Source organism: Canis lupus, chromosome 26 (genome assembly GCF_011100685.1).
Source record: "Canis lupus familiaris isolate Mischka breed German Shepherd chromosome 26, alternate assembly UU_Cfam_GSD_1.0, whole genome shotgun sequence".
NCBI classification, from domain to species: domain Eukaryota; kingdom Metazoa; phylum Chordata; class Mammalia; order Carnivora; family Canidae; genus Canis; species Canis lupus.
The window spans coordinates 18,936,474-18,962,859 of NC_049247.1; the positions used below are offsets into that span (position 1 = coordinate 18,936,474).

A 26,386-nucleotide genomic window follows, 5' to 3' on the forward strand; every position below is an offset into this window, starting at 1 on the left:
CGAGGGTGGGGGCAGGGGGGCAGCTTAGCCACATAATTGCTCCCTTCCTGGGATGGTTTTCTCACCTGTGCAATGGAATGCCACCAGGACTGGCACCCTTTCTCACCTCTCCAGGGACTTAGAAGGTTTAAATGTCCTCATGAATGCACAGTGCTAGGAGCTTCCCAAGTGATTTCCCTTCCCTTTTCTCTGGGGGCAGCAGGAGGCCTGGGAGGCAGAGAGCCAGATTCTACTCCTGCCACCATGTGCCCAAATGACCTGGGAAGGTTCCCTGCCTCTCTCTGGGCCTGAGTTTCCCCATTAATCCATAGAGGATTAATCAGTGGTTCTTGGTCCTACCTGTACCCTAGAAGCAGTGGGGAGCTTTAGAAAAATACCGATGCCCAGGTTCCACTGCACCAATGGTCCTGGTCCGGTGGGATTTCCCCACACCCCTCTGGGGATGCTGATACGTAGTTGGAACTGAGGACCACTGGGGTTGGTCACCCCCAGGTCCTTTCCAACTGGGCCAGAGAAGTCTCTGCTCTGGGCAGGCCTCTGCCACATGCACCTGTAGACTTCTCAGCCTGGCCCTGAGCAGTGGTCATTTTCAACTACAAATCTTCTGGGAATAAATGTCACCACCTAAGCTTCCACCCTCTGAGAGGGGGAGTAAAGCAAGGGGAGGAACAAGGGACCCCCTTGACTGAACTAGGAGCCCAGGGCACAGCTGGCCAAAGAGGCCCAAGGGTTGTGATGAATGAGGTCATTAAGTACTGGACTGCTGCATTAACACCATGCTGCCAAGCTCCAGACTTCTCTGGGGTGGGGCCGGGGCTTCAAAGCAGCTTTAGAAGGGGTAAAGTGGAAAGCACCTCTCAAGGCTGAGCCTGGAGCAGCCTGGCTCCCAGAGGCTAAGGTGAAGAGAGCTCACACGTACAGAGCACTTACGGGACTGGGTGATCTTACTGATCCATCAATATTTTGTCCGATCCGTTATCATAGGGCTGTGGTTAAGGGCAGGAGCAAGACTGTCTGGGGACAAACCCCAGGTCCACCACCTCCTTTTGGAAAAGCCTCTTCACCTCCCTGAATCTAGCTTGTCCCATCTATAAAACAAGGTTCATTTTGGGGTTTAAAGACTCTCATTACAGTGATGGAGATGTGGATGATAATAGATATGGGGTTCTGAGAGCCAGAGGGGTCAAAGATACTCCAGCTGATAGAAGTTGGGTCTGACTCCAGAGCTCTCACCATTATCATGGGCCACCGCTCTGGAGTGAGACATTCATCCCCAAGGCTGTCATCTACTAAGTGCTGGAAATGAGTCTCAAACCCCAATCGTATAAGATTCGCTGCTTAAAAAAAAAAAATGCAGCTTGTTAGCCAACACTGTCACTTCCCAGGTGTGGAGCCTAGCACAAGTCACTGAACCTTACATCCCAGAGTTGTTAGGGATGGGTTCATGGAAATGATGCTCTGCGAGTTCTTAGGAGCTCCTGAGTGACCTGGCCATCAGCCCCTGACTGTAGGCTGGATTCAGGTCTCCTGATTCTCAGGAGAGGGCTCTAGAAACTGTTTCTATTCATCCCATATCAATTATGTGAGAGTCTCCATCTCCATAAGGAGTCACATTTACTGGATTTGTTTGTAAAGGGTTAAAAATTCTCACAATTATTGCTCCCGTTTTATAGATGGGACAAGCCTAAGTTCAGGAAGGTAGTGGTGGAGCTGGGGTTTGAACCCAGGGAGTCTTGCCCTTGAGCCCATGCCCTGGATGGCTGCACTATGGCATCACCCAGGCTCCCAGCAGGTGCAGCTCGTGGGGTGGCGCACCACGGCGGGGGGGCCCTTCTGGATCCCTGGCAGCAGACAGCACTGGCTGCTCCCCCACCTCCCCCGCACCCGGGCCTGCCCCTCCCCCTACCTTTGCCCTTCCAGTGGGCATGCGCCGCAAAGCCCACGTGGCCGCCGTACTTGCGGTTGAACTCTGCCATGAGTGCCTTGTAGGGGTTACGGATGAGCAGGATGGCTGCATCGAAGGCCTCAATCTCCTTCTGGCCGCTCTCATGCGTCTTGATGCAGATGGTCCTGCCGCTGCGCCAGTGGTCCCGCTCGCCTTTGAAGCCTTCCCAAGGTGGGGGGGGGGCGGGTTGGGGTATGTGACCGTCAGTGCAAGGAGTTCGGAGTCCCGGGCACTCCCCGGGGCCACCCAGGAATCCTCCCACGTTCATGCATTTCCCCCCAGATGTGCGGAGCACCTACTGTGTGCCAGGCACTGTGCTGAGAGGTGGGGATAAAAATCTGCAAGAATATCCACGGCTCTTGCTGTCTTTGGGAGCCAGATTATGCAGATCATGACATAAATGAACTAACAAACCCCTAGTGCTGCAGAAGAGACATAGATTTCTTGCTCAGGTGCCCCAAGAGGCGCCTGACAGTGATGCACTGGAGGAGTCTTCTTTGCACGGAGTCTACACCTCTGGGCATGGCTGCATGACTCACTTTGGCCAGTGGAATGAGGACAGAAGCGGGTCTCTATTAAAGACCCAAGGTGCATCATGTTTGTTCTTGTGTGCGCCTGCCATCACTGTGAGAAGGACATGCGCTAGAAGGCTGTTGGTCCCAGATGGTGACTCGTGGAACAGACATGGGTGCCACAGGCAGGTGCTGAGCAGCCCAGCCAGCCTAGCCAAGATCACTGATCTGCTCAGCGTCATCCAGAAAGGTTTCCTGGAGGAAGAGGTGCTTAAGCTAACTTGTGAAGGATGAGGAATTTGCTAGCTCCAGAGAGGAAGGAAAGGGTGCTGGGAACAATAGATGCAAAGGTCCTGGGGTGGGTCAGAAGAAACATGTCATGTGTGTGACTGCTGAGAGCAGAAAGAAGGGAGTGTAAAGCTGGATCAGATTTTAGCAGTTGTGATGGAGTGTTCAGTACTAAGACCACAAAGATTAGGCAGCCCTGAAAAGGATTTAAGCAAAAGAAAGCGGGACATGATCGGATTTTCATTTCAACAGCTGAGGAACTGAGAGAAATTGTGGGTGGCCGCAGAATGTTTCTCTGGTGCCAGTTGTGTGCTGGACACTGGCCTGAGCCTTTTATGTAATTAGGCAACTCCACGCTTTCAGTGATCCTCAGAGATTTTATGGATAAGGAAACTGAGGCACAGATCAAAGATTTTGCCCAAGTTACAGAGTGAGTGAGAGGCAGAGCCAAGATTCAAACCAAGCTACCCAGGCTCCTGAGACTGAGTTCTTGAGCTTCTTGCTCTCACAGGAGCTAAGGCACTTGGATGGCATCTTGAAAGCCAAGTAGAAATGTTCTGGGACTGGGCCTTCAAGATACTGGCTGTGTTTCAACTCACTGTTATTTCTTTGGGCCTCAGTTTCCTCCTCTATAAAATGGGACCATGCTGCTTTTACTTCACAGGGCTGTTTGAAAAGTCAGTGAGGTACCTAGGAGGACTTAGATCAATGGCTGCTCAACCAGAACAAGTCTTGGGGTGACACTGTGGGCCAAGAAGCCACCGTGCTCACTTTTTCTCGCCTTACCCCTGCACAAAGGTTTCTGAGGCTCTACACTTTGGCTTTTAAGGTGGATTAAAATGAGGCCAATATGGTACCTACTCCTGTCCCTGGAGATCAGGTTTCAGACAGGTATAGCACCCCCCATACCCACCCCACCAGGGTCACAAGGTAGAAGAGTCAGGAATGGACTGTCATTTCCAGAGCCAGATTCCATCCTGGCACTTGCCAAGTGAAGCTGCAGGAACCAGTCTAGCCCCGGCCCATGCCCACAAGGAAATATTAACCCACTGCCTTTGAGGCCCATGGACCATGCAGTGTCATGCGACAATGAGGGATGGGGTCTGGAAGCTTGAGAACAAGTCTGGGACACAGATGTTTACCCACAAGGTGGCACCGGATACGATTTCATGGCATGCAATCAGGCATTCCATCGGCAAAGCTCCTCATGACACAGACAAGGAACTTCCCATCTAGGATTGTGTTTTATCTTTGTCAAAATGCATTTCGCCATGAGCATAGCAACAGAAAAACACATGCGGGGGTTACAAAGAATTCATACAGGTTCTCAGAGAAGAAAAATAAACAGAAACCTGGCAGAGTGGTCAAACTAGTCTAAGTCAGCTCTCAGATCACATTTCTCTCTGTTACGTGATGGAGTCAGCCTAGCACGGTGTTTATCAAGATACAAAAACAATGCACATAAGAAAAGACCTGCTCTAGATTCCAGATTTGGGTCACCTAAGAAGTTAGTTTGTAGGGTCTGCTGGAGAAGTAGGGAGGTGGAGAAGATTTAGAACAATGCCTCCCAGAGAGAGGAGTTCTATGTCTAGGAAGAAGCCTTTAAGCCACATGGGATCCACCTGCCTGTGGAACTGGGGATGGTGGCTGGAGGATCCTCCAGGGAGGGCCATCTAGGTGATTACACAGCCATCAGGGATGCAAGCACAGGGCCAGAGCGGAATTGCTGGCCTCCACTGCCAGGGGCCCCCCCTCCCCTCCTCCTGAAACAGGACCCAGCTCCTCCATTGCATCAAGGGGGAGAATTTAAATCCCATTACTTTGAGGGATCATCACACTAGCAGTTTATCTGGGGCACCCACGTGAGCCTCAGAAACTCTCAGGAGCTGGACAACAGTCCCAGGCTTTGGAGAAACGAACTTGTGGATTCAGGGCCAGAATAAGATATACATTCTCCTTCCCCCTCATCCTCCATATGACAGTTGTCAGTGCACTTTGCAGCTAAGGAAGCCAGCATGGAAAAGGGCAGGGGCAAAAACCCCACATTTCTGCATGCCCTGGTGTCTACTGGGCAGGAACGGCCTGCTCCTGGTTCTGCACATGGACACTCTGCAGGCTGGTGGTCCTCCAGGGGTAATGGGGTTGATTTGGGGGCCGTCCTCAGAAATCCTTTCCTGTATCAGCGGGGCCGAGAGGCTGCCTCATCAATGTCCTGGGGCATCCAGGGCCCCCAGGAGCCTAGCAGGGCCTTGGTCAACTCCGGGCAGTCAACCCAGCCCCTCTTGCCACAGAGCTGGAGCCTACACTCGGGGCAGCGGGGTCCCTGAGATGGGGAGGGGGACAGGGAGGGAGAAGAAGGGGATCCCAAGAGAAGTAGACACAGAAACAAAATAAGGAGAAAAAGATCAGAGGCACAAGGAAGGAAAAAGCAGGAGACAGAGCCAGCAAGACCAAGAAAGAGACAGACAGACAGATAGATGGACAAAGACCCAAGTCACGTTTTACAAAGGGCCATCGTCTCTGGGTAAGCGGCAGGCAGAGCTCAAGTGGTACAGACGCTTGGCCTCCGGGAAGGGAGAAGCCACCCATCCAGACATGCCCTCTCCTTCCCCCCTCCCTCCCTCCCTTAGCAGTCCCTTGGAGGGGCAGCCTGCTCAGGTGCGAGGAGAGAAGGTTGCAGAGGAAGTGCCAGGCAGTCCATCAGACCTAGGAGGGCCCTGGGGGTCACCCACCCAACACCAGCTTGTTACAGAGGAGGAAATCGTTTCAAGCTGGGTGTGGGGTGGGGGAGGATGCACCCCCACTTATCCAGCTAGTTAGTGGCAGGGATGAGGGAAGAAACCCTAAAATACTCCAAGCAGCAGGAGTCCCTGGAGCATGGGCTCATCCTACAGAAACCACCCTCTCTGGGCCATCATTGAGGCCCCTCACCTCCAGTCAGTGGGCTCTTGATGTCGTTGTCCCCCCACCCCCGTCCCCTACTTCCCACCCCTGTCCCTGCAGCTGAACATCCATCTGAAGCTCTGCGGCCAGAGGGGTATTTCCCTGCCTGGCCCATGGCCCCAGGATAATGGGGTTCAGGGCCTTTGCCTACCCAGCTCAGGCTGCTCCTTCCTGCATCACTGCCACAGCCCTCACCCCTCCCACGGTCCAACACGCTGCCACCAAACCCTGTTGTTGACCAACTGCTCTGTTTCCTCCTCCTGCTGCTTGTCACATCTCCGCCTCTGCCTGGGGCTCCCTCCACGCCCTTCGGGTGAGTCCTGTCCACTTCTGCACAACCCTGCCCCGGACCAAATCACAGAATATATAAAGCACCCACCCTGTTGCGTCCCTGGACTCATGATCCCATTGCAGACATTCAATAAAACACCCACAATGCTTAGCATTGCTAACCGTGACATGATAGATTTATAACAAGGGCCATGACGCAGGGATGCCCTGGGTACAAGGAAGACAAAGCAGGAGGACACGCGAGTCTGCCAGCAATGCAGTGGAGGGGGTGTGGCCCGTGGCCTGGGGAGCAGGTTTCCAGGCAGATGGGATGGGATAGGGGAGGATCCTGACCTCCCAGGTAGATGAAACCCATGGGCACAGGGCTAGCGTGTTCTCAAACCCAGGACCCAGCAGGGTTCGGGGACTTCCTGAAGTGTCTCTCGGCTGCAGAGGTGATGTTGGGAGCGATTCGAGGTTAGCAGAGCTGACTAATGCTATGGCAGGGGGCTCACCCACGTGTCTGCACCCCACTGCCAGGCCCTAACTCCCAGGGCCAACCCACCATTGCTCCACTGGGGCTCAGCACACAGGAAGCAGGTTTTTAAGCCCTTCACGAAGGGGGAGCTGCTCCAAAGGCTTCCACTGCCTGTGACAGGCCACAATCTGCTCTTTCTCAGATGCACTGAAGGAAACCTTTCTACAGTGTGAGCCAGAGGAACAGCCACGGACAGTTGATATTCTCTCTCTCTTTTCTTTTTTAAAATTCTAGTATACGCCTCACCCCATTAATGATCAACTCTTGATATCCACCCCCACAAGACTCGAGTCAAAATACATCTAGCAGGGACACCTGGGTGGCTCAGGGGTTAACTGTCTGCCTTTGGCTCAGGTCATGATCCTGGAGTCACCGGATCGAGTCCCACATCAGGCTCCCTGCATGGAGCCTGCTTCTCCCTCTGCCTGTGTCTCTGCCTCTGTGTGTGTCTCTCATGAATAAATAAAATCTTTTATAAAAATACATCTCAAAAAAAAAATACATCTCATATTCTCTGAATGTGGTGGGGCTGGAGGTGAGAATACAGACTTCCTAGTCAAGGGAACCCAGCAGTCTCTGGAATACTGGGAATCTGCCCTGGAATCACCTGGGGAGGTTTTAAAAAAAACATGGATGTCACAGCCCCCACCCCACCCCCCAGGATCCTGATGGAAATGGTTGCGGGTGCAACCTGGGCATCAAGAGTTTAAAAGTTCCCCAGGTAGAATGTCTGGGTGGCTCAGTGGTTGAGCGTCTGCCTTCAGCTCAGGGCGTGATCCTGGGGTACTGGGATCAAGTCCTGCATCGGGCTCCCCAGAGGGAGTGGGCTTCTCCCTCTACCTATGTCTCTGCCTCTCTCTATGGGTCTTTCATGATCAAACAAAATCTTAAAAAAGAAGAAAAAAAGCTCCCCAGGTAATTCTACTATGTAGTCAAAGACCAACCTCCCGCCTTTGACTTTGCCTAATAGCTGATTGTCCCCCCTTTCAGGTCATTAAAAAATAATGTGTATTTTAACACTATAGCCTCATACACATGGTCTTATTATATATTTTCAAAGCTGCCATTGAGTTCAGTATTGACATCTCTGTACTATAAATGAGGAAACTGAAACTCAGAGGAATAAATCTTGCCCAAGGTCCCATACCTGATAAGCAAACGGGTCAGTCTAAAGATTCAACCTCCTGACTTCACCTTTTGTTTTTTCTTTTTAAAGATTTTATTTATTTATTCACGAGAGACACATGGAGACAGGCAGGGACACAGGCAGAGGGAGAAACAGGCTCCCTGCAGGGAACCTGATGTGGGACTGGATCCCCTGACCCCAGGGATCATGCCCTGAGCCAAAGGCAGACAGACACTCAACCGCTGAGCCGCCCAGGTGTCCTCCCAACTCCATCTTAAGATTCAGTTTCCCGGGATCCCTGGGTGGCGCAGCGGTTTGGCGCCTGCCTTTGTCCCAGGGCGCGATCCTGGAGATCCGGGATCGAATCCCACGTCGGGCTCCCGGTGCATGGAGCCTGCTTCTCCCTCTGCCTGTGTCTCTGCCTCTCTCTCTCTCTCACTGTGTGCCTATCATGAATAAATAAAAAAATTAAAAAAAAAAAGATTCAGTTTCCCTCTGTTTGAAGTTAGGAGGTTGAGTTAGAGCAGAGGTGGTAAATATCTGGCACAGAGCTCACCATTCCCCCTTTATACCCTCAACCAGGCATCACTACTAGATTAAGGCATTTTGTTTCTGAAAGACAAGAGAACCTCAGAATCCTCCTTAAGACCTCATCCTAAAACAGGGATTCACTGGAACAGACACATGAGATGAAAACACTTTGCATCCCTGGACTAACAATCCTGAGGATCCCTGTATTTGTAAATTCTAGAATTCCCTAAATAGGGTTGCTGCCCCAGCCCCAGAAAGGTTAGATGTGGGCCAGCCATGGAATGCTTCCTGAGTCTCCTTTTCCCTGCCACTCTCCAGGACAAGCCAGAGAGATTCCAGACCGTGCCTGGGCTTCTCCAGGAACTCCCATAAAGGCTGCACAACACAGTGGTTAAGCGTGCAGATACCATTGACAGCCAGGCCTGGGTTCAAATCCTGGTAGAAAAGCATGCAAAACCCCAAGCTGGGAGCCTTGTGCATATTTTGCGCTTGATAAATGATCGCTTAAACCAAAACTAAAAATTAAACAATATATAGAAGTTGGGATTCTTGCTAACTCCGTCCTCCAACCTGTCCCTCTTCATCCTTTTTAACCTTCCTCCCTCCCACTTCTTACCCTCAGATAGACACCCCCTGGCTCTCCCTGAGCTGGCATTCAGGGATGGCTCTCTGTCAACACCACGTTGTGCCTGGCCAGTGCCTGGCCCCCGGACCATAGTATTCACAGCTTACATTTATTGCACACTTATTCTATGCTAAGCGTATTACACGTTGCAACTCGTTAACTTTCACAATGACCCCACAAAGTACATACTGTGATCTTTGATTTGTGCATGATGACACAGGATCAGAGAGCAGCAGACACTTGTTCAATGTCACACAGTCAGGAAGGGGTCTTCATCTGGTTGGCAGACACGAAGACCCACAGCCACGGGCTGCCCCACATATGGACAAAACCTCTCCCAAACAGAGCTGCTTCCCTTATAACCCCCACCATGCCTGGGAGGGGGCTTCACACCCAATGGGGATTTCACCCATGATTTTCAGCTCCCCAGTAAGAGCCCCCTGGACTTTCTTGCCTGGGTGATGAAGTCAGAACGCAGGCTTTGAAACTGGAACACACTAGGGTGTAAACCCTCAACAGTCCTTTGAAAACAATCTGTGTGACCTGGAGTAAGTTACTTCTCTCCAAGCCTCAGTGTTTGCATCTGGGAAATGGTACCACATCCTATGTCCCAGGTCTATTGTGCAGGGCTAAATAAAAATGTAGCACCTAGCAGGCGGCCAAGAAAGTTTGTCCGTGGCCATCTGAACCTACATGAAGTGCCTGGCACAGTCAGAACTGCATAAATGCCTGCTGGGAAACCAAGCTTGGAAGTACATCCAGAGCATAGCAGTGCTCAGTAAACATCTATGAATTAGATGAAAATAAAGTACCCACACAACAGATATCATTGTCTTCAGGGCAGCTAAGATACCTGATGCATAGAAGGTGCTCAATAAATGTCCCCCAAATGAACCTAGTTTTGTCCCTCTGTATATGGCATAGAGTTGCTGGAGAGGGCCTTGCACATAGTAGGTATGCAAAGGTTTATGGCACCCTAATCAGAGACGCACATAGTAGGCTCTAGGTAAGTGTCCATTACTGAACAGATGCCGCTCAGGCAAGGTTTGTGGGGTATAAACGAAGGCAGGGTATCAAGCACACAGTAGGTTTTCACAAACATGCCCTGGTGAGCTGAGAGGCACATACTAGGTACTCGGGAAGGGTATTCCCATGCCCTCCCCCAGGGGGTCCTCTCCACTCCCCTCCGCCTCCTCACCTTTGTTGTAGAGAGAACCGTCAAAGTAGTAGCTGCCAGTATAGAAGCCCGTGGCCAGCTCGATGAGATGGCGAGCCCACGTGTTGCCTGCGCCTGGGAAGCTGGCCAGCGCGATGAGCTGCTTGGACTTGGCTGGGAGGAACCGTCTGTCCATGCAGCGGTTGTCTGCAAAAGGCAGGACGCAGTCAGGGGCGGGGGTGGACGGAGACCCACCCCCACCACTTCCCAACCATGTGGCCCAGGGCCTGTGATGGAACTCCTTCTGGGCCCACATCCCCGTCACAGGGTTGACATGAAGGTTATATGAGATCACAGATGAGAAGGGATGGTCACACAGTAGGGATTCTGTGAATGTCAGCTAGGAGGAAGAGTCTTCTCTCCTGCCTCAGTTTCTGCCTGGCATGGAGAATCACTCTCTCATCTTACCACCCCACACCCACCTTCCTTGCCTCTATCCATTTTCCTATCTTTACTCCTTTAACTCCTTAAATTTCAACACTCTAACACAACAGATCTGGCAACGTACTTATCAATTACATCTTTTGAATGTGAACTTCTCATGGCAGGGCTTTTTCTCTTTTGTGCACTCATCGTCGATGTGCATTTCCCATCATGAAGAGTACCTGGACGTGGGAGACTAGATGAAATCCCTCAAATGGCATCTACCTCACGGCATCTAGTCCAGGGTTCTGACTCTGGTTCTGACCCCATGTGTGGCCTGGCTCTTGCCATCTCCCAGGCCCATCCCTCCCACGCACCTGCCAGCCTCTGGGGTCCCTCCATTTCCTATCCATGCTCTGCTCCTTCCTGACCCAGCAGCACCTTGGGTAGCAGGAGCCTTCACCGCCTCCCGCATGCCTTTGCCAGGCAGAAGGCTTCTCTCCGTGCACTCTGCTGAATCAGCACTGCTCACCTTCCCTATTCGCTGGGCTATGGTTCGAGAACATGCTCCATCCCCTCCTAGTCGCTCAACTCAGTGGGTACTTAAAGGATTATTTGCTTATAATGTTCTTTTGCAGATTCCCCTGCACTTTCCATATCATCTGGCACATAGTAGGGATAATCCAAACATCCTGAATGGATGACTGGACAGATTATGTGGATGGCTGGGTGGGTGGAAGGATGGATACAGTGGTGGGTAGACGGGACGGATGAGGAACAATGGTATTACGTGGCAGGGATCTCATAAGGATTGTCATTATACACGTAATATGTTAATATGCTTCAGTGCTCAAAGGGAAGATTTTTTTTTAGCCTTTGACTTTCTCATGTGTAAATGGGTGGGGACAGGTGGGTACCATTCTGATTCTCTAGATTCTCTGGCTTTACAGAGTCCTCAGGATGCCACTGTTGTCAGAGCCCCAACACCTCCCAACTGCAGCCCCCCCCCAGAGCTAAGAAGGCACCCCCCTGATTTCTTTTGATCCCTAGAGATGCAAGAGAAGCTGAGAGAAGGCCTGGCATGGGGGCCTCTGCAGTGGAAGAGAAAGAGGGGAGGCTCCTAGGTTGGGGGGGGGGGGTTCTAGCCTTACTTCCTCACTCTGGGCCAATGACCTCCATCCTTAGTTACAACAAAGGGACAGCAGACAACCCTGTCTTCACCTGGCCACGGTTCCCCTGCCCCTGAGCTCACCAGACTGCTCTGCATCCCATGTTCCCCGTCCCTCCTTCTCCTGGGGTGGAGAGGGGCTGCCCGTGCTCCCGTGCCTTGGTCTCATCTCCTCCCTTCTCCCCCATCCTCCCCCCCTCCACTCACCCAGCTGGCTCCATCACATCAGCATTCACACAAAAACAAATCACTCCATCATTACAAAAATCTTTTTCGAGGAACCATGCTCTGTCCTCACCGCATTCCAATCCCACTTCTCGCAGAGCTTGGCCACACTCCCCATCCCACCTTCTCCTCCTGCTTGCTCCCAGCCAGGCCCCTCTGGGCTCCACCTGGCTCCTGCATAAAACCAGTCCCCCGCTGGAGGCACAGGTGGCCACCCAGCACTCCACGCAGTGTCTGGCACCACCCACCATCCCACCCCCCCTGCACAGAATTCCTTTCAGGGTTTCACGTGGTCTTTCCTATCCTGCAGGACCAGTCAGTACCAAGATCTTACTATGAGCCACAGTGAGGTCTCTTAACAGCCCATCAAGGGAAAGCTCTGAAGTCCTCAACTGAGATTCCAATCTGCCACCTATTTGCTGGGTGCCCTGGGAAAAATGATGGATCTGAGCCTCAGTTTCCTCACCTATAAAATGGGACTACTAACAACATGGTGCTCTCATGAGGGTGACATGGGGGAGCGTGTGTTAACAAAGGGCTCACGCACTAGGAGTACCAAGCAAATGCCCCTCAACGTGTTGGGGCTTCCGGCCAGGGAGCCAGCTCTCTTCTCCCACCCTGCCAGGTTCAATCTGTTCAGAACAGACTTTAGAAAAAATAAATCTGGTCTTTCTCTTTGCTGAAGCCAAGTAGGTGTCTAGGAACGGTTTTCCTGGAAATACACCGCAAAAAAAAAAAAAAAAAGCTTAGGTGTGTACCTTTCTTGTTCAGGTCTCCTATTTTGATAGGAGTATGGATTATCCAGTTATCTTTGAATAGCACCCTTAAAATCTGTGCATTTCACAATATGTAAAAGGTCACTTAAAAAATCATTAGTAAATACTGAATTAAAAATCATTCAGTAAATACTGAATTATAATTAATGAATGTAACAATGTTTGCAACTTACAGTTGACCCTCAAACAACATGGATTTGAACTGTGCAGTTCTACTCCATGCAGGTTTTTTTAATAAATACAGTACACTACCTTAATAAATGGTTTTCCTTAAAGTTTTCTTAATAGTATTTTCTTTTCCTTAGCTTATTGTGATACAGTGTATTATATATGTAACATACAAAGTATAGGTTAACTGTTGATGTTACCTGCATGGTTTCCAATCAACAGCAGCCTGTTAGGAGTTAACTTTGAACTCCACAGAAACTTAAATGTAGGGGCACCCAGCTGGCTCAGTCAGAAGAGCATGCAACTCAGTCTCCAGCTTGTGAGTTCAAGCCTCATGCTGGGCATAGAGATTACTTAAAAATAAACTTGTAAAAAAAGTTAAATATGGGGGCACCTGAGTGGCTTGGTGGTTGAGCTTCACACATGCTTCACACGTATTCTCCATTTAATCCTGTAAGATTATTAGCCCCATGTTATGGGAGGAAACAGGCTGGGAGGGGGGAGAGTGGTGGGCAAGAATCTTGCTCACACAGCTAGGCCATGACAGCCCTGGCATTAAGACCCAGCTCTGTCTGGTTCTAAAGCTCTGCACGCAGTATTGCCTCCAGCACCTGATTTGATTTATAGAGCTTAGACACCAAATAAACTTTCTTTTTAGGGCTGAGAACAACAGCCTTTACCTCGGGAGTGGGTCTTGGCCTCTCAGACAGCATTTGAATGGAGAATGCGGTTTTTTGGAGAAATTGAAGGGCCAGGTTCCCCCCCCGCCCAAATATTTCATGATGGGGGGGAACAATGTCAGGCCTCCAGAAAAAAATGGAATCACACCGTGAACATTCATAATTCATGGAAGATTTTACATTTGTCAACATTGTTACATTGACTTGATCCTCTTATACCTCTTCATTTTACCCCCCTCGATCCTATTTTTTTCATGCATTTCAAAGTACAGTTGACCCTTGAATAGCACAGGGTTTAGGGGTTGTGATGATCCCCTGGCACAGTTGAAAATCCACACTTTTTTTTTTTTTTAAAGATTTTATTTGTTCATGGGAGACACAAAGAGAGGCAGAGACATAGGCAGAGGGAGAAACAGGCTTCCTGTGGGGAGGCTGATGCGGGACTTGATCCCAGTACCCTGGGATCATGACCTGAGCTAAAGGCAGATGCTCAACCAATGAGCCACCCAGGTGCCGCGTGAAGCATTTTCAACGTATCCTGAGAATGCTGCGGCTCAGAGTGCAGCCCAGGATCCAGACCGCCTGGATCTGAACCCCAGATCCGCCCTGTCCTAGCTGTGTGACTCTGGCCAAGCTACCCAACCTCCCTGTGCCAAGCTGCCTTGTTTGTACAGTAGTAGTAATAGCAGCCTTGTCATTGTGAGGATTGAAGGAGTTAATTCGGCCTAAAGGGCTTACGCGGTACCTGGCACACAGTAGGTGTTAAATAGTTTTGTTCAAGGTAGGAATGTTAGGGTTTAGCACACGGCAAATGCACAATAAATGGGAGCCATGATGCACCAGGCTCTCGGCCACCTAATAAGTCACAGGCCTCTCAAACCTCACCAGTGTGAGGGACTGGAAGCCTGATGTGGAAAAAACTGAAGAACAATAATGGCCTGGGGACGCAGCCCAGGGAATGAGCAAAGTCATCAATTAGGGGCTCTTTATCTGCTATTGAAAAGGCTCCAATGTGTTCTGTCCACATCAAAGCCAGTCACGGTCATGGAATCTGTGCATGACTCTCCCTTAGGCTAGGACAACATGGTTCTGCACACACTAACCACCACTTCCTAAAAGCTAACAAATGTTCGTCCCTCCTCACTGGACTGTAAACAAAGCCAACAGCCACGATTACTAGATTCCCACTCACCAGGCTCTTAGCAGGATTTCAGAGCCATGGAAGGAGCCACAGGTGGCTACCATCAGTACCTTCATCAGGCCAAAGAGGGGACAAGCTCTTCATGGGGCTGCCACTAGCTCTTTCAGCACCTTGGTGCCCATCAGAAAAAGGCACCCTCTCCTCCCTCTGGGCAGAGGCACTGCTATCCAGAGTGCAGAGCAAGGGCTGGCTTTTAGGCACCACTTTTCCTACAGGTCATGCTGTACAGTGCCCAACCTGCCCAACCATACATGGATGCCTGGTTCCTGGGAGATGAAGAGGAGGTCTAGCCCAATAGTGTTGTATAGGGTCTCCAGGCTTCAGAGGGTATGGAGAATGTTCTCTGCCCTGTGAACAGTTTTCTAGCAAGGGCTTTGGAGTCTGAGACCTGAAAACAAGTCACTCTCATAGACGTGCAACTGTGGCCAGTTCCCAACCCCAGAGTCTGCTTCTCCCACCTGGAAAACAGGGATGATGTTGCCTGATCAGAGGCTGTGGGTTTTACATCATTCAATGAGCTGAGGCTTGGCATGTGACCAATGCATAGTAGGTGGTCAGTATATTCTGAAATTGGGGTAATCGTTAAAGGGTTTCCTTCGGACTGAGCACGGCACCCTTGTAAGCACCACCCACCCTTCATGATGCCTGGGTCAGGGGAAATGGCTCTCAGCTAGAAATTTTACAAGTGGTGTGACCTCAGGCAAGGCCCTGAACCATTCGGAGCATCAGTTTCCCTCTCTGTAAAGCGGGCATAACTATTCCCACCTCCTGGGAGAGCAGAGGGGATTCAGTGAGAAAGTTTAAGGAAGAACTCCACACGGACTCTGGCACCAAGACCGTCCTCGAGAGACCCTCAGCACTGCCACCACCACAGACTGGTGGCCCCAAGAACGGAACAGGAGCCAAGCAGAAAGCACTGGGAGGGGAACAGAAGTGAAAAGTGTGAGATGGAGAAAAAGAAGGTTTTATAAATAAATGGACAGAACTCTAGAATTGAAAGGGCTCTTGGAGGGACGCCTAAGTGGCTCAGTGGCTAAGCATCTGCCTTGGGCTGAGGGCGTGATCACGGGGACCTGGGATCGAGTCCCACATCGGGCTCCCTGCATGGAGCCTGCTTCTCCCTGTCTAGGTCTCTGTCTCTCATAAATAAAATCTTAAAAAAAGGGAGGGGGCTCTTGGAGGTCAGCACTCACAGCTTCATATTGCAGATGGAGAAACCGAGGCCCAGAAGAGGAAGGGGCTTGCCCAGGATCCTGCTGCAGCTCTGTGCTGGTTCCCTCAGTGTCCCCCACTCCCAGCCCAGGTGACTTCATACTCAATCTCACTGCCTCCATTACAGGAGAACCACCACCAAGGTGGGGCCCCCTAGGAGGAACAGAGAGGAGGGTCTCCAGAGCCCCACACCCCTTGCCTGGTGGCCCTGGCTCTGTGGCCCCTTGGGATCGCCGAGCCTGGCCAAGTTCCCCAGCCCTGCCCTTGTGTCCCGTGTGCAGTATGGAAGCAGCTGGCCAGGGGCACCTCTGGGAGGGAAGCCGCCGGGAGTCTGCTGGGGGAGCCCCGGCCTACCTTGGACCTGGGTCTGGTACACGATGAAGTAATGGGGAGTCCCGCAGCTCTCAAACTCCTCTGCGCTGCACTTCTGGGCACAGAGCTGCTCATCCTCCCGCTCGTGGAGGGGGAATCGAGTGGTGGGGAAGCCGCAGTGGCAGGCGGTGCCCGCCAGGGCCTGCCAGCGGGTACTCCTGGAGGGGGGCAGAGAGAAACAGCCGCTGACACCCACCCCCCCCCCCCCCCCCCCGGGGCTGCCCAGACTCCCCGGGGAGAGCAGGGCTGGGCTTCCAAACGTCCTGCTCCACCACCCTCCCCGACCTGACACTCCTCAAACTTCACTTTTCCGAGTTTGGCCCCACTTGCGGACCTCGGACCTCGGACCCTCTCATTTCTTTCCAGCTTAATTAAGGTGTAGTTGACAAATAAAACTGGCCCTTCTTACATTTCGGCGCTGCAGAGGCAAGTAGCACAGAAAGAAAACAATGTAATTACTTTCTAAGGAGGCGCTGCGCCTGCCAAGACTCAGAGCCCCAGTGGGCTCTAGCTTTTCCTGCAGAGGGGAGATTAGTGGAGGGTTGAGAGGTGTCACAGACACCTGAGCACGGAGAAGTGGAGAAGGAGCTTTCCCCCGGAGGACTGGAAAGAAAACGGAGAAGAAAATGCTTTTCTCACTGTCCCGCGCCCTGGCACTGGAAACCCCCAGGCCTCAGAGCGACACGAAGCCCGTACTTTGGGAAAAGCTGTCTGAGCCGGTTCCTTTAAGCCAAGGAGGCTGCGGGTCCCCAGGTGTAGCTACGATCTTTGATCTTCGTGGGGACAGCTGCCCCCGTTACATTAACTGTTCTGTGGAGCAGCTAAGCCGGAGCTAGGGGGGACTTGGGTTCAGGGGTGCAGGGGGCTGTCCTTTGCCCCATTCGCCTCTGCTCCGGAATCCTCCCTGAGAGGAATACTCTAGTAATAAAGCAAAATCACGCGTCTGTGGCCAATCCAGAGAACTTTCCACAATAGGTTTGGTTTCTTCCTAACATGTATTAAATAGGAACTTCACCTCTTAGCCGAAGAGCAGAGACAGAAAGGGAGGGAGGGAGGAGAGATGCTGGTACGCAGGTGGGTCTGCGTGGGCCCTGACTGATGGCATTTCTAACAGGTGATACATATCGAGCCTCCGCTGAGCTCCTGAGTCTCTTACACCCTCCACCCCGTGGCACAGGCAGCGCTACACCCCGCCCACATATTCCCTTCAATTTTTCTCCTGTGACCCCCTAAGGAGAGGAGAAAAAACTGGAAGGGGGCTTGCAGAGGGGCCTTCCTGTCCACCCACACATCCTTGCTTCTCTCCGGTCCTGCATACAGTCTGCCCCTTTGTTACGCTGCTTTGCCCGTGACCTGATCATCTCACATGTTTGTGTGCCACGTGCAGCTGATCTGCAGCCTCCGGCACCCTCAGGGACTGAGGAGTGTCCACCTGGAGGAGACACCATTGGCGAGGGGCACTCCTGCCCAAGAGAGAAAGCTGGTCAAACCTCCTCATCTTACAAATGTCACCCTTGACCTTCCAGGATGCCCCTTCAGAGCAGAGCAAGCACTCAGGAGATGCTCGGTGACTTGAGGTTGCCTGGCTGCCCTTGAATGGCTCTGGAATCTTCTCTGGGGTGGCTCAGAAATTCAGAGCACAGATGTGGAGTCAGGCCCAGGTGTCAGCCCTATTCTCTTGTGCCGTGAGCTTGGGCAAATGACTTCACCTGTCTGAGTCTTGGTTTGTCATCTGGGAGATGAGCGTGAAAATCCTCAACCCCAAGCCTCCATGTGAGAAGTTAAACTGAGGCCTGTGGTGCAGAGGGCTGCATGGAGGACCTGCGAGGTGCTCTATAGATCAGAAGGCTCGCTGAGGGTTGAGTCAAGCAGGACAACTCAGAGTGGGTGGGGCTTCGGGAGTTGGGGTGCAGGCTTGAGCACCCAGCAGGAGCCACAAGCAGGCCCCCAGCAAATGCCAGCATCTTTGAGGAGAGACACCACTTCTGTGGATTCTGCATTCCCAGCACTGAGCACAGAGGCCTGGCACAAAGAAGCTTCTCGGCAGCTATCAGCCAAGCAAATGAATAAAATGGGCAACCACCTTTGTGTGGTGGGGAAGCGGTGGTTCTTTGGCCCCTCATGTAAAGAGTTCATCTTAAAAGAAGGATGGAGGGGTGCCTGGGTGGCTCAGTGGTGAGCGTCTGCCTTCGGCTCAGGGTGTGATCCTGGGGTCCTGGGATCGAGTCCCACATCAGGTTGCCTGCAGGGAGCCTGCTTCTCCCTCTGCCTATGTCTGTGCCTCTCTCGGTGTATCTCTCATGAATAAACAAATACAGTCTTTAAAAAAAAAAAAAGGATGGAGCTCCTCCGACATCACTGAGTGCCAATGATACACCTAGTCCTGCTCCGGGTATTGAGAAGGCACCAATGTTCAAGGCACAGCCCCTATTATTGTGGTGTTCACTGCCTGGTTAGGGAGGAAGGATCTCAGGATCTCAGGCTGAGAAAGAACCCACGGGTCATCTAGTCCAACTTCAATCCAACACCCAAAGTTCTGGATGCCATGCCTACCCTGACTCTACTTGCATGTCTCCAGTGATGGGGAGCTCACTCTGTCACAAAGTGGGGCTGCCCTTGCCTTTCCCTGACAATCTGCAACTCAGGCTTGTGGGCCCATTTAAGAACATCACTCTCATTCCTGAGCATTCCTGATGATTAGAACAAACCCACTTCCTCAAGAAATCGACCCCATGTCACTTCTACCCCTTAGATGCACATGAAACCATCATGTCCCTCTCCCGTGTCACAGATCACAAAACTGACCCCCTCCTTATCCAGGCTGGGCCGCTGCCTCTCCAGCCAAGACCCCTTCCTGCAAGCTGCTCCATGCTGCCCCTCCTCAGAGTCCTGTGAACAGGACCCTGCGCTCACCTTCTCGGTGCAGAGGTCCACACACTTGTCCACGGACATGTTCGGCATGGCAGCTGTCACGGGCAGGGCCAAGGAGAGGTTGTCGGGCCTGCGGAAGCAGCCTCGGAACACCGCACTTCCATCTGCAGGGACAGAGGGAAAAGCAGTGGTCAGATCTCGGCCGGAGAGCCACCTTCTGGAGAAAGCACTTTCAAATTAAAGCCCAGAGAAGGCAAGAGTCTTGCCCAAGGTCACAGAGTGAACCAAAGTGGAGACTAATCAGCTAAATAATTCAGAGTGTCCTCCTGAACCCTGGGATCACTGTCAACAGCCCAGGTCACAGAGATGTTCTTTTGGGGCCACATCATTCCCCATTCTTTGTCAGGAGGCTGCTCCTCTCAGGCCAGGGGGCATTTTCACAAAAGGGGACAGGTGAGAACCGCGGCTGCCAACGTCACAGCAGGTAAAGGGGGTTGGGGTGGGAGTCTGTGGCACCCACCATGGGTGTACACAAAGATTTAGGAATAAGGATGTTCGCCGTAGCGTTTATTTAAAGTAACACATGAAAGTCTGGGAACAGCCTAGGAGTCCAACGATAAAGCACTAGACAAAGTACACAACGACAAGACAACGAGCTTCTGTGCCCCCGTCAATCGTAAGTGGTATTCAGGGTTACTTTAGACAGATGAACATGTGTTCAAGAGGTTAAATATAAACTGAGACGACGAAACTCCACATATGATAAAATAGCAGTTTTATATAAAAATTCTCTCTCAGTATTAATCTCTAGAAGGACCTGTACTAACACATCGATACCCACCGTCATCTCTGAAGAGCAAGCATAATGGCCATCATACGTCAACGTGCCTAGGCTACTGCGCCCCGCTGTTTGGTCAAACATATGTCTAGGTGTGGCTGTGAAGGTATTTTGTAGATGTGACTACGATTTATTAAGTAGTGGACTTTAGGGAGACTTATGGGAGATGACCCTCGAGGACGTGGGTGGGCCTGATCCAATCAGTTGAAGGCCTCCAGAGCAACACGTGAGGTTTCCCAGAGAAGGCGGCATTCTGCCTCAAGGCTGCAGCATTAACTGCTATCTGAGTTCCCAGCCTGCTGGTCTGCCCTACAAATTTCAGGCCTGCCAGCTTCCACAACTCCATGAGCCAATTCCTTAAATAAATCCCCTAACATATATATATATATATATATATCCTACAAATTCTGTTTCTCTGGAGAACGCTGACTAATGGAGCAGCATTATAGGCAATTTTTCTTTCCATCTTTTAAAACCTTTCCTAGCTTTTTCTACAGTGAATATATATTTTTAATACAGTTAAGACAAATGTAAAAAAATTTTAGGGGCACCTGGGTGGCTCAGTCAGTTGAGTGTTGGACTCTTGATTTCCATGCAGGTCGTGATCTCAGGGTCATGAGAGCAAACCTAGCACGGGGCTCCGCACGCAGCACGGAGTCTGCTTGGGCTTCTCTCTGTCCCTCCCCCTCTAATCCTCCCCCTCCGCACACATGCTTGCTCTCTCTTGCTCTCTCTCTCTAAAATAAATAAATCTTTAAAAAAATTTTTTAAATGCCCCTGTCAAACTTATCAAAAGGCTCATGATGCCCATTTAAAATTGAGGTCAGCTGTTCTCAAATTTGAGTTGCATGAACCTTTCCAGAACACAGCTGTCACGGAAAACCAAGGACACCGTTCATATGGTGCAGATCAAAACCCGGAGCACAGAAATAGGTGTCATTTACTGAGTGCCCACCACGTGTGATCTACTCTGCTGGGAACTTTACTAACATCATCTCATTGCACCTTCTGGAAAGCTCTCCAAGGTCTGGAGTAAACTCTCGCTCTGCAGCTGAGAGTAGCGGGACTTAGGTTAAGTGCCCATCACTGGCAAAATGTTACTGTGGATCATCTCTGAAACAGAATGTCAGCCCTTGGCCAAAAGGGAAGCAAGTTGCAAAAACCATATACCTCCATCTAGGTCTGTCTCTATGTCTGTCTGGAGTGTCAAACCACCCTGGTGGCATAGCCACATATGTTGATGCTTATGTGCAGGGGAGAAGACACAGAACTGCTCCCCGAGTGGGAGGGTGATGGAGGAGGGGGAGGGAGGGAGGGAGGGAGTTGGGGAGCGATCGCTCTAAATGTCAGCTGTCACCCTAGTGATTATTTCTACCACCTGGCACCCAGTAGCCCAGAGTCGTTCCTGGCGGAGGCAATCCAGCAAACTGAGAAGACATCTGGAATCTGGGTAAACAGCTCATTTCCAGAGCACGCCGCAGGCTTGCACCATCCCATCCTGTCTTCCCTGCTTTCCTCGGCCACTGCTCCAGGCTGGTGAGGGAGGTGGCGGTGGCTGTGGTAGCTGGGGGTGCTCAGGGTGCTGCAGACCCACTCTGTGGTCCTCCAGGCCACAGACCACACCAATTCTCTCCCGTAAAGGATGGCACTCCACCCCCCAAGTGAGGAACTGTCACACCCCAAATGCCACTCGAGTCCCAACCCGTGACCCAGAATGCTCAGAGGGAAGCCCCACGAACTGATCAGTCACCCCGAGGAAGATGCAATGATGCTCAGAGGATGTGCCATCCACAGTGAGGCCAGGGAGGGGAGTCAGGCATTTGAGCTAAAGACTCTCAGCAATGAGGTGGGAGGCCCAAAAGCAGGTGTGCAGACCCTCACTTAACCAGAAAACCATTAGCTGGCAGCCCGCTCAGGTCTGCCTTGCTTCCAGAAAGAAGGGAGCTCGCCTTCCCTCTTCAACTCTTGCTACCACTGATTGAGCCCCTGCCAATGCCGGGCTCCATGCTGGGTGCCTGGCATCCCCTTCCTCTTCACAACAGCCACCAGCCATCACAGTAGATGGCTCCTCCCATTCTACAGACAGAGAGTCAAAGACTTAAGGGGTCTCTCTGCCTTCCAGTGCCACGAAGCAGTCCAATGACAGTGAAATGACGTCACGTTGCTCTGTCTCCCAAGTCCATGCTTTTTCCAGGTCCATTAGAATGATGCTGTTATGAATTAGGTGCTTAGAAGGGTATCGGGGTATGGCTGGTATCACTGTGGCTCCCGCGTCCTGGTCATGTGCTATCTGCCAGGAACGAGGCTGAGCCACTCCCACACGTGGCCTTGTGGAACAGGCACATCACCTTGGTGGTAGGAGCAGCCGCGTTTTTACGGATACAGACACAAGGCTCAGAGGGCTGAAACCACCTGACCCAGTCAGCCAGCGTAGAGACGCAGAGCTGAGTCTGCAATCTAAGTGAGACACCTCCTCCCCTCTGGATGGTATGATCGGCTGCTCTCTGGATGCCGGCCACTGCGTAAACACCGGACATACCTTACCCCCTGTTCCCTACCAGGAAGGCCTCACTCTTCCCATTATATAGATGGGGACACTGAGGCTCAGAGGGGGAGTGTGACTTGCCCAAGGCCACCCAGCTGACAAGTAGCAGCTTCTGGATTCAGATCCAGGAATGTCTGAGCTCAGAGGTCTCACGCTTTCTGGGCCGTGCCTCTTTAAGAAGCCACCATGGGGCCTCATATTAACATTTTCAAAAAACACTGTGACACTCATTTTGCCTCTCCCGCCCTTCGCACTCACTCTACTTTGACCTCTCGTCATTCACAAAGTCAAGGCTGTCGCTCTAGGATATCTCGACGCTAGAATCAGATTTTCTTTAAGTACCAAAAAACGCCCAGATCTTGACCCTGAGTTTCCAAAACCATATTCAAATTGTTAACCTTCCTCTTTCCAAGCAGGATCCTAGTCAAAAGATCATCCTATAATACCCCTGGGTCATGGCTGAGGCTGGGAGGGCTGCTATGGGAAATGATCTGGGGGTTGACGTCCCTTTGGGACTGGGGCAGGCCTGGGGATACTGGAGAGATCTGAAGCCCACCACCTCTTCCCCTCCAGGTGCTTCCTTCCTGAATGCCTCTACCCCTCCCTTGAGACCATGAACAGGAAGACAGAGTTGTTAGATGGGGTCAAGGGTGTCAGGGCACCTGTCGGGTGAGTGGCACCTGTCTGAACATCAGTGGGGCAAGAGGTCAGAAGGTTAGCCATGGGCTTAGTTGCAGTGAAGGTGTGTCTGAGAGGTGGGACAGGTGTGCATAATGCGTGTGACAAGGAGGCAGTGTGTGTGTATGTGTGACTGTGGCAATGTGAGTGCAGATCTTCCTGTTTGGGCATTTGGATGCTCAGTGCCGAGGCTGCGAACATGGGCACCACAGGCACGTGGGTCTGTGTTTGTGGGAATGTAGGGCCCTGTGTGTGCAGGCTGTCTCTTGACAGTAGGCACCTGTATGTGGCCATGTGGCTGTGCGTGGGACCTCTACCATGGGGCGGAGAAATAACCCTATGTGATCTCTCTGGGTTGCCTGGCAACCACATAGCTGAGAGGAAGGCTCCCTCTCTCCTAGCAGAGGGCCCGGCTGAGCCTCAGCCAACCTCCCACCAGACAGGCTCAGTGCCACCAGGGGTTGGGCATTTCTCAAAAATCCCCAGAACAGTCAGCACCTAGGTTCCAGCAGAGATGTTTGTGCCCCCAGTGGAAGGCCACTGCTTGCACCATGCAAGAGAGAGGAATAGGAGGGGGCCAGTCCCTCTACTGGAGCCAAGCCCAGACTAAGTCTCTCTCTAGGATGCTGAGAGCAGAGGGACCCGCAAGCCTGGAGCTCACAGAGAGGGGCACTGCTGGTTATCTGTCTGGGGTCCTGTGTATCACTGGACCTGACATTCCAGTCTCTGGACAGCAGTGTGTGTTTGCCCGTGGACATGTGAGAGCTGGAGTCCACCCAAGGTGGTCTTTGGGGTCACCACTGCTAGGGGCTCACCCCTGCATCCTCTTGCAAACATGACCTTGAGTAACTGAGGTTGCCAGGGCATCACTCAGAGTCCTTGAGCCTGCACATGCATCTGGACCTAGCTGGCCGAATGCCCTGCCCTCCACCACCCCCGGCCTGGTGCCTGTGTCTGGGGCTCCAACTGCTAATGAGTCCACATCATCAGCATGCATCTACAGGTGGCCTTGAGGGGCTTGGCCCTGACCCAAGGGCTCCAGAATAGGTTGTCCAGGCTAGCACCACAGTCGAAAGCCACAGTACTTCCCTGGGAGTGAAAGGTTCAGGATGATCTGCCTGGCCAAGGAGCGGAAACCTAGCAGTCAGCTCGGTGCCCAGACATGAGCTCTCGTGCCCATTTTGCTTCTCTTTCCTTGACCTTAGAGTCTTCACCTATCATACAGGCAGCTCTGTATGGTGCATAATGGCCCCTTCCTTGATGTTTGCCCTTGTGCAAGTTTCCCCTCCTTCTGGAGCCTCAATGTTTTCATCTCTAAAGTGGAGGCGCGGATACAGGGTGGATTTTGCATAGAGACAGAGATGCAGGAGTCTGGGGAGCTGGAAATAGGGCAGGAGGGGCAGCAAAACTCTGTGGACCTGTCTCTTTGTCGTCTGCCCTTAGACTTAAATGGAAAGGCAGGGGGAGTAGTTGAATCTCTTCCCTGCCACCTCTCCGTGTGACTTCCTCCCACTGGCCTGGATGCTGAGATGCCAGGTCATCTTTAAGCAGCCAGACTCTGAGGGTGGGAAGGGTAAGGAAGACTGTCAGCCTAGCTCCACTGAGGTTGTCTCCTTTGACATTTAAGCATCTGCTAATGAGTCCCTGACCCCTCCCAGCTTAGAGAGGAGGGCTGAGCTGAATGCCCTGAATAGCAAATAAGGTAAGGTTTTCAGAGGAGGTATGGAGCCAGCATGAGATCAGGAGGCACTGCTGTGAGTCTCTCTTTGGGCAAAGTGTGTGCTAGGGGTGGGGTGAGGAGGGGACTACGGGTTGGAAGGCGCTTCCAGGAGCAGCTGATCTGTTGGATGAGGGGTCTTCCAACAGTCCTGCCCATTCTGCTTTCTGGGAAAACCACATGGTCACTGAGGGCTTCGTGATGTCCGGCAGAAAGGTGGGGCTCCCAGGGATCTGGGAAATGCTTTGGAGGCCACTTCTCTCTGCAGGTTGCTCTCCATTGTGGCTTAGTGATCAGAACATGGAGAATATGCATGGTGGCCAAGACATTTAACTCTCCTGCTACTCTCATTTCCTCCATCTATAAAATGGGCCACCTGGTTCTCCCCATCAGTGGTGAGAGGCCCTCCCACTACTTATATGTCTGCAAATGAAGGAGAAGCTGCCAGCCTGGGTCCCTTGACCTTCTTTTTTTTTTTTTTTTTTTTTTTCCTTTGACCTTTTAACACTCTGCTGTGATGGAAAGAATTTTTCACTTCCACAGCAGTGGGTAGACGTCTTCCTGTTTGCAAAAAGCTCTGGTGCAGGGCGCCTGGGTGGCTCAGTCAGTTAAGTGTCTGTCTTCAGCTCAGGTCATGATCCCGGTCCTGGGATGGAGCCTGCATTAGGCTCCCTGCTCAGCACAGAGTCTGCTTCTTTCGCCTGCCTCTGTACCCTCCACCTGCTCATGCTGTCTCACTCGGTTGCATTTAAATAAATAATCTTAAAACAAAAAAGCTCTGGTCTCCAGCAGAAAGGGAACCAGTTTTAAGTTCAGATAGACCTGGGTTACATACTGACTAAGCTGTGTGTCTTTGGGCAGGGGTCTTCACCTCCTGAGCCTCAGTTTTTCCCTATCTGTAAGCAGGGATCGTATCTGCACTGCACCATGAGAGTGGAAGTCCATGCAATGGTATTTACAGTGCCTGAGATCCAACCAGGACTCAGCGTCCTTCCCTGCTCCTTTCTCCTTCACCTGACCATGATATGTGAAGGGTGGCTAGACCCCATGTAGTAGACACTGTCAGTGCCCCATTAACGAGCCTTTGGTACTCCCCATCCCGGTACAGACAGATGACGACTTACAATACACACTCAGGATTCTGTCTTAGGGCCTAGAAGGAACGGGCTGGACCTGCCATCTCCCCATGGAGCCACCCTCAACCTGTGGGGAAGCGTGGGGGGGTCAATACGGCGGCTTCCTGCTCCTCTGCTGGGATACCTCTGAAACACATTTGCCACCATCTCCCAGAGCTCTCCCTGGGATTAAGCTTTAGCTGTCCTCAGTGGTGTCTTGCTTTGTAAAGGACTTTGTAAGGGCTTCCTCCGTCTCTCATCTCACTTCTTCATTCCTCTCCCGGCACATCCTGGGCTGGCTTCCCAAACAAACCAAGGTTCACATCCTTGCCTCTCGGGAAACCCAACTTAAAATATCTTTGGATCTTGGAGCGTTTTTAATCCACAAGGGAAATCCCATATGGAGTTGAGGGCTGTTGCTCTTCCCAGCTTACAGTCTGTGAGAATGGGGCTCTAAGTGTTG

The 26,386-nt window shown here is 51.8% G+C and overlaps 1 protein-coding gene across 1 annotated transcript in view; it reads right to left on the bottom strand.

Annotated features, from left to right (window-relative positions):
• WSCD2 (WSC domain containing 2) overlaps positions 1-26,386 on the bottom strand; it is a 116,154-nt gene that overhangs the window by 6,339 nt on the left and 83,429 nt on the right. The window contains 5 exon segments of the mRNA XM_038575454.1: positions 1,907-2,107; positions 9,977-10,141; positions 16,142-16,301; positions 16,303-16,317; positions 19,073-19,194. Of these exon segments, the coding sequence (XP_038431382.1) occupies positions 1,907-2,107; positions 9,977-10,141; positions 16,142-16,301; positions 16,303-16,317; positions 19,073-19,194 (663 nt within the window).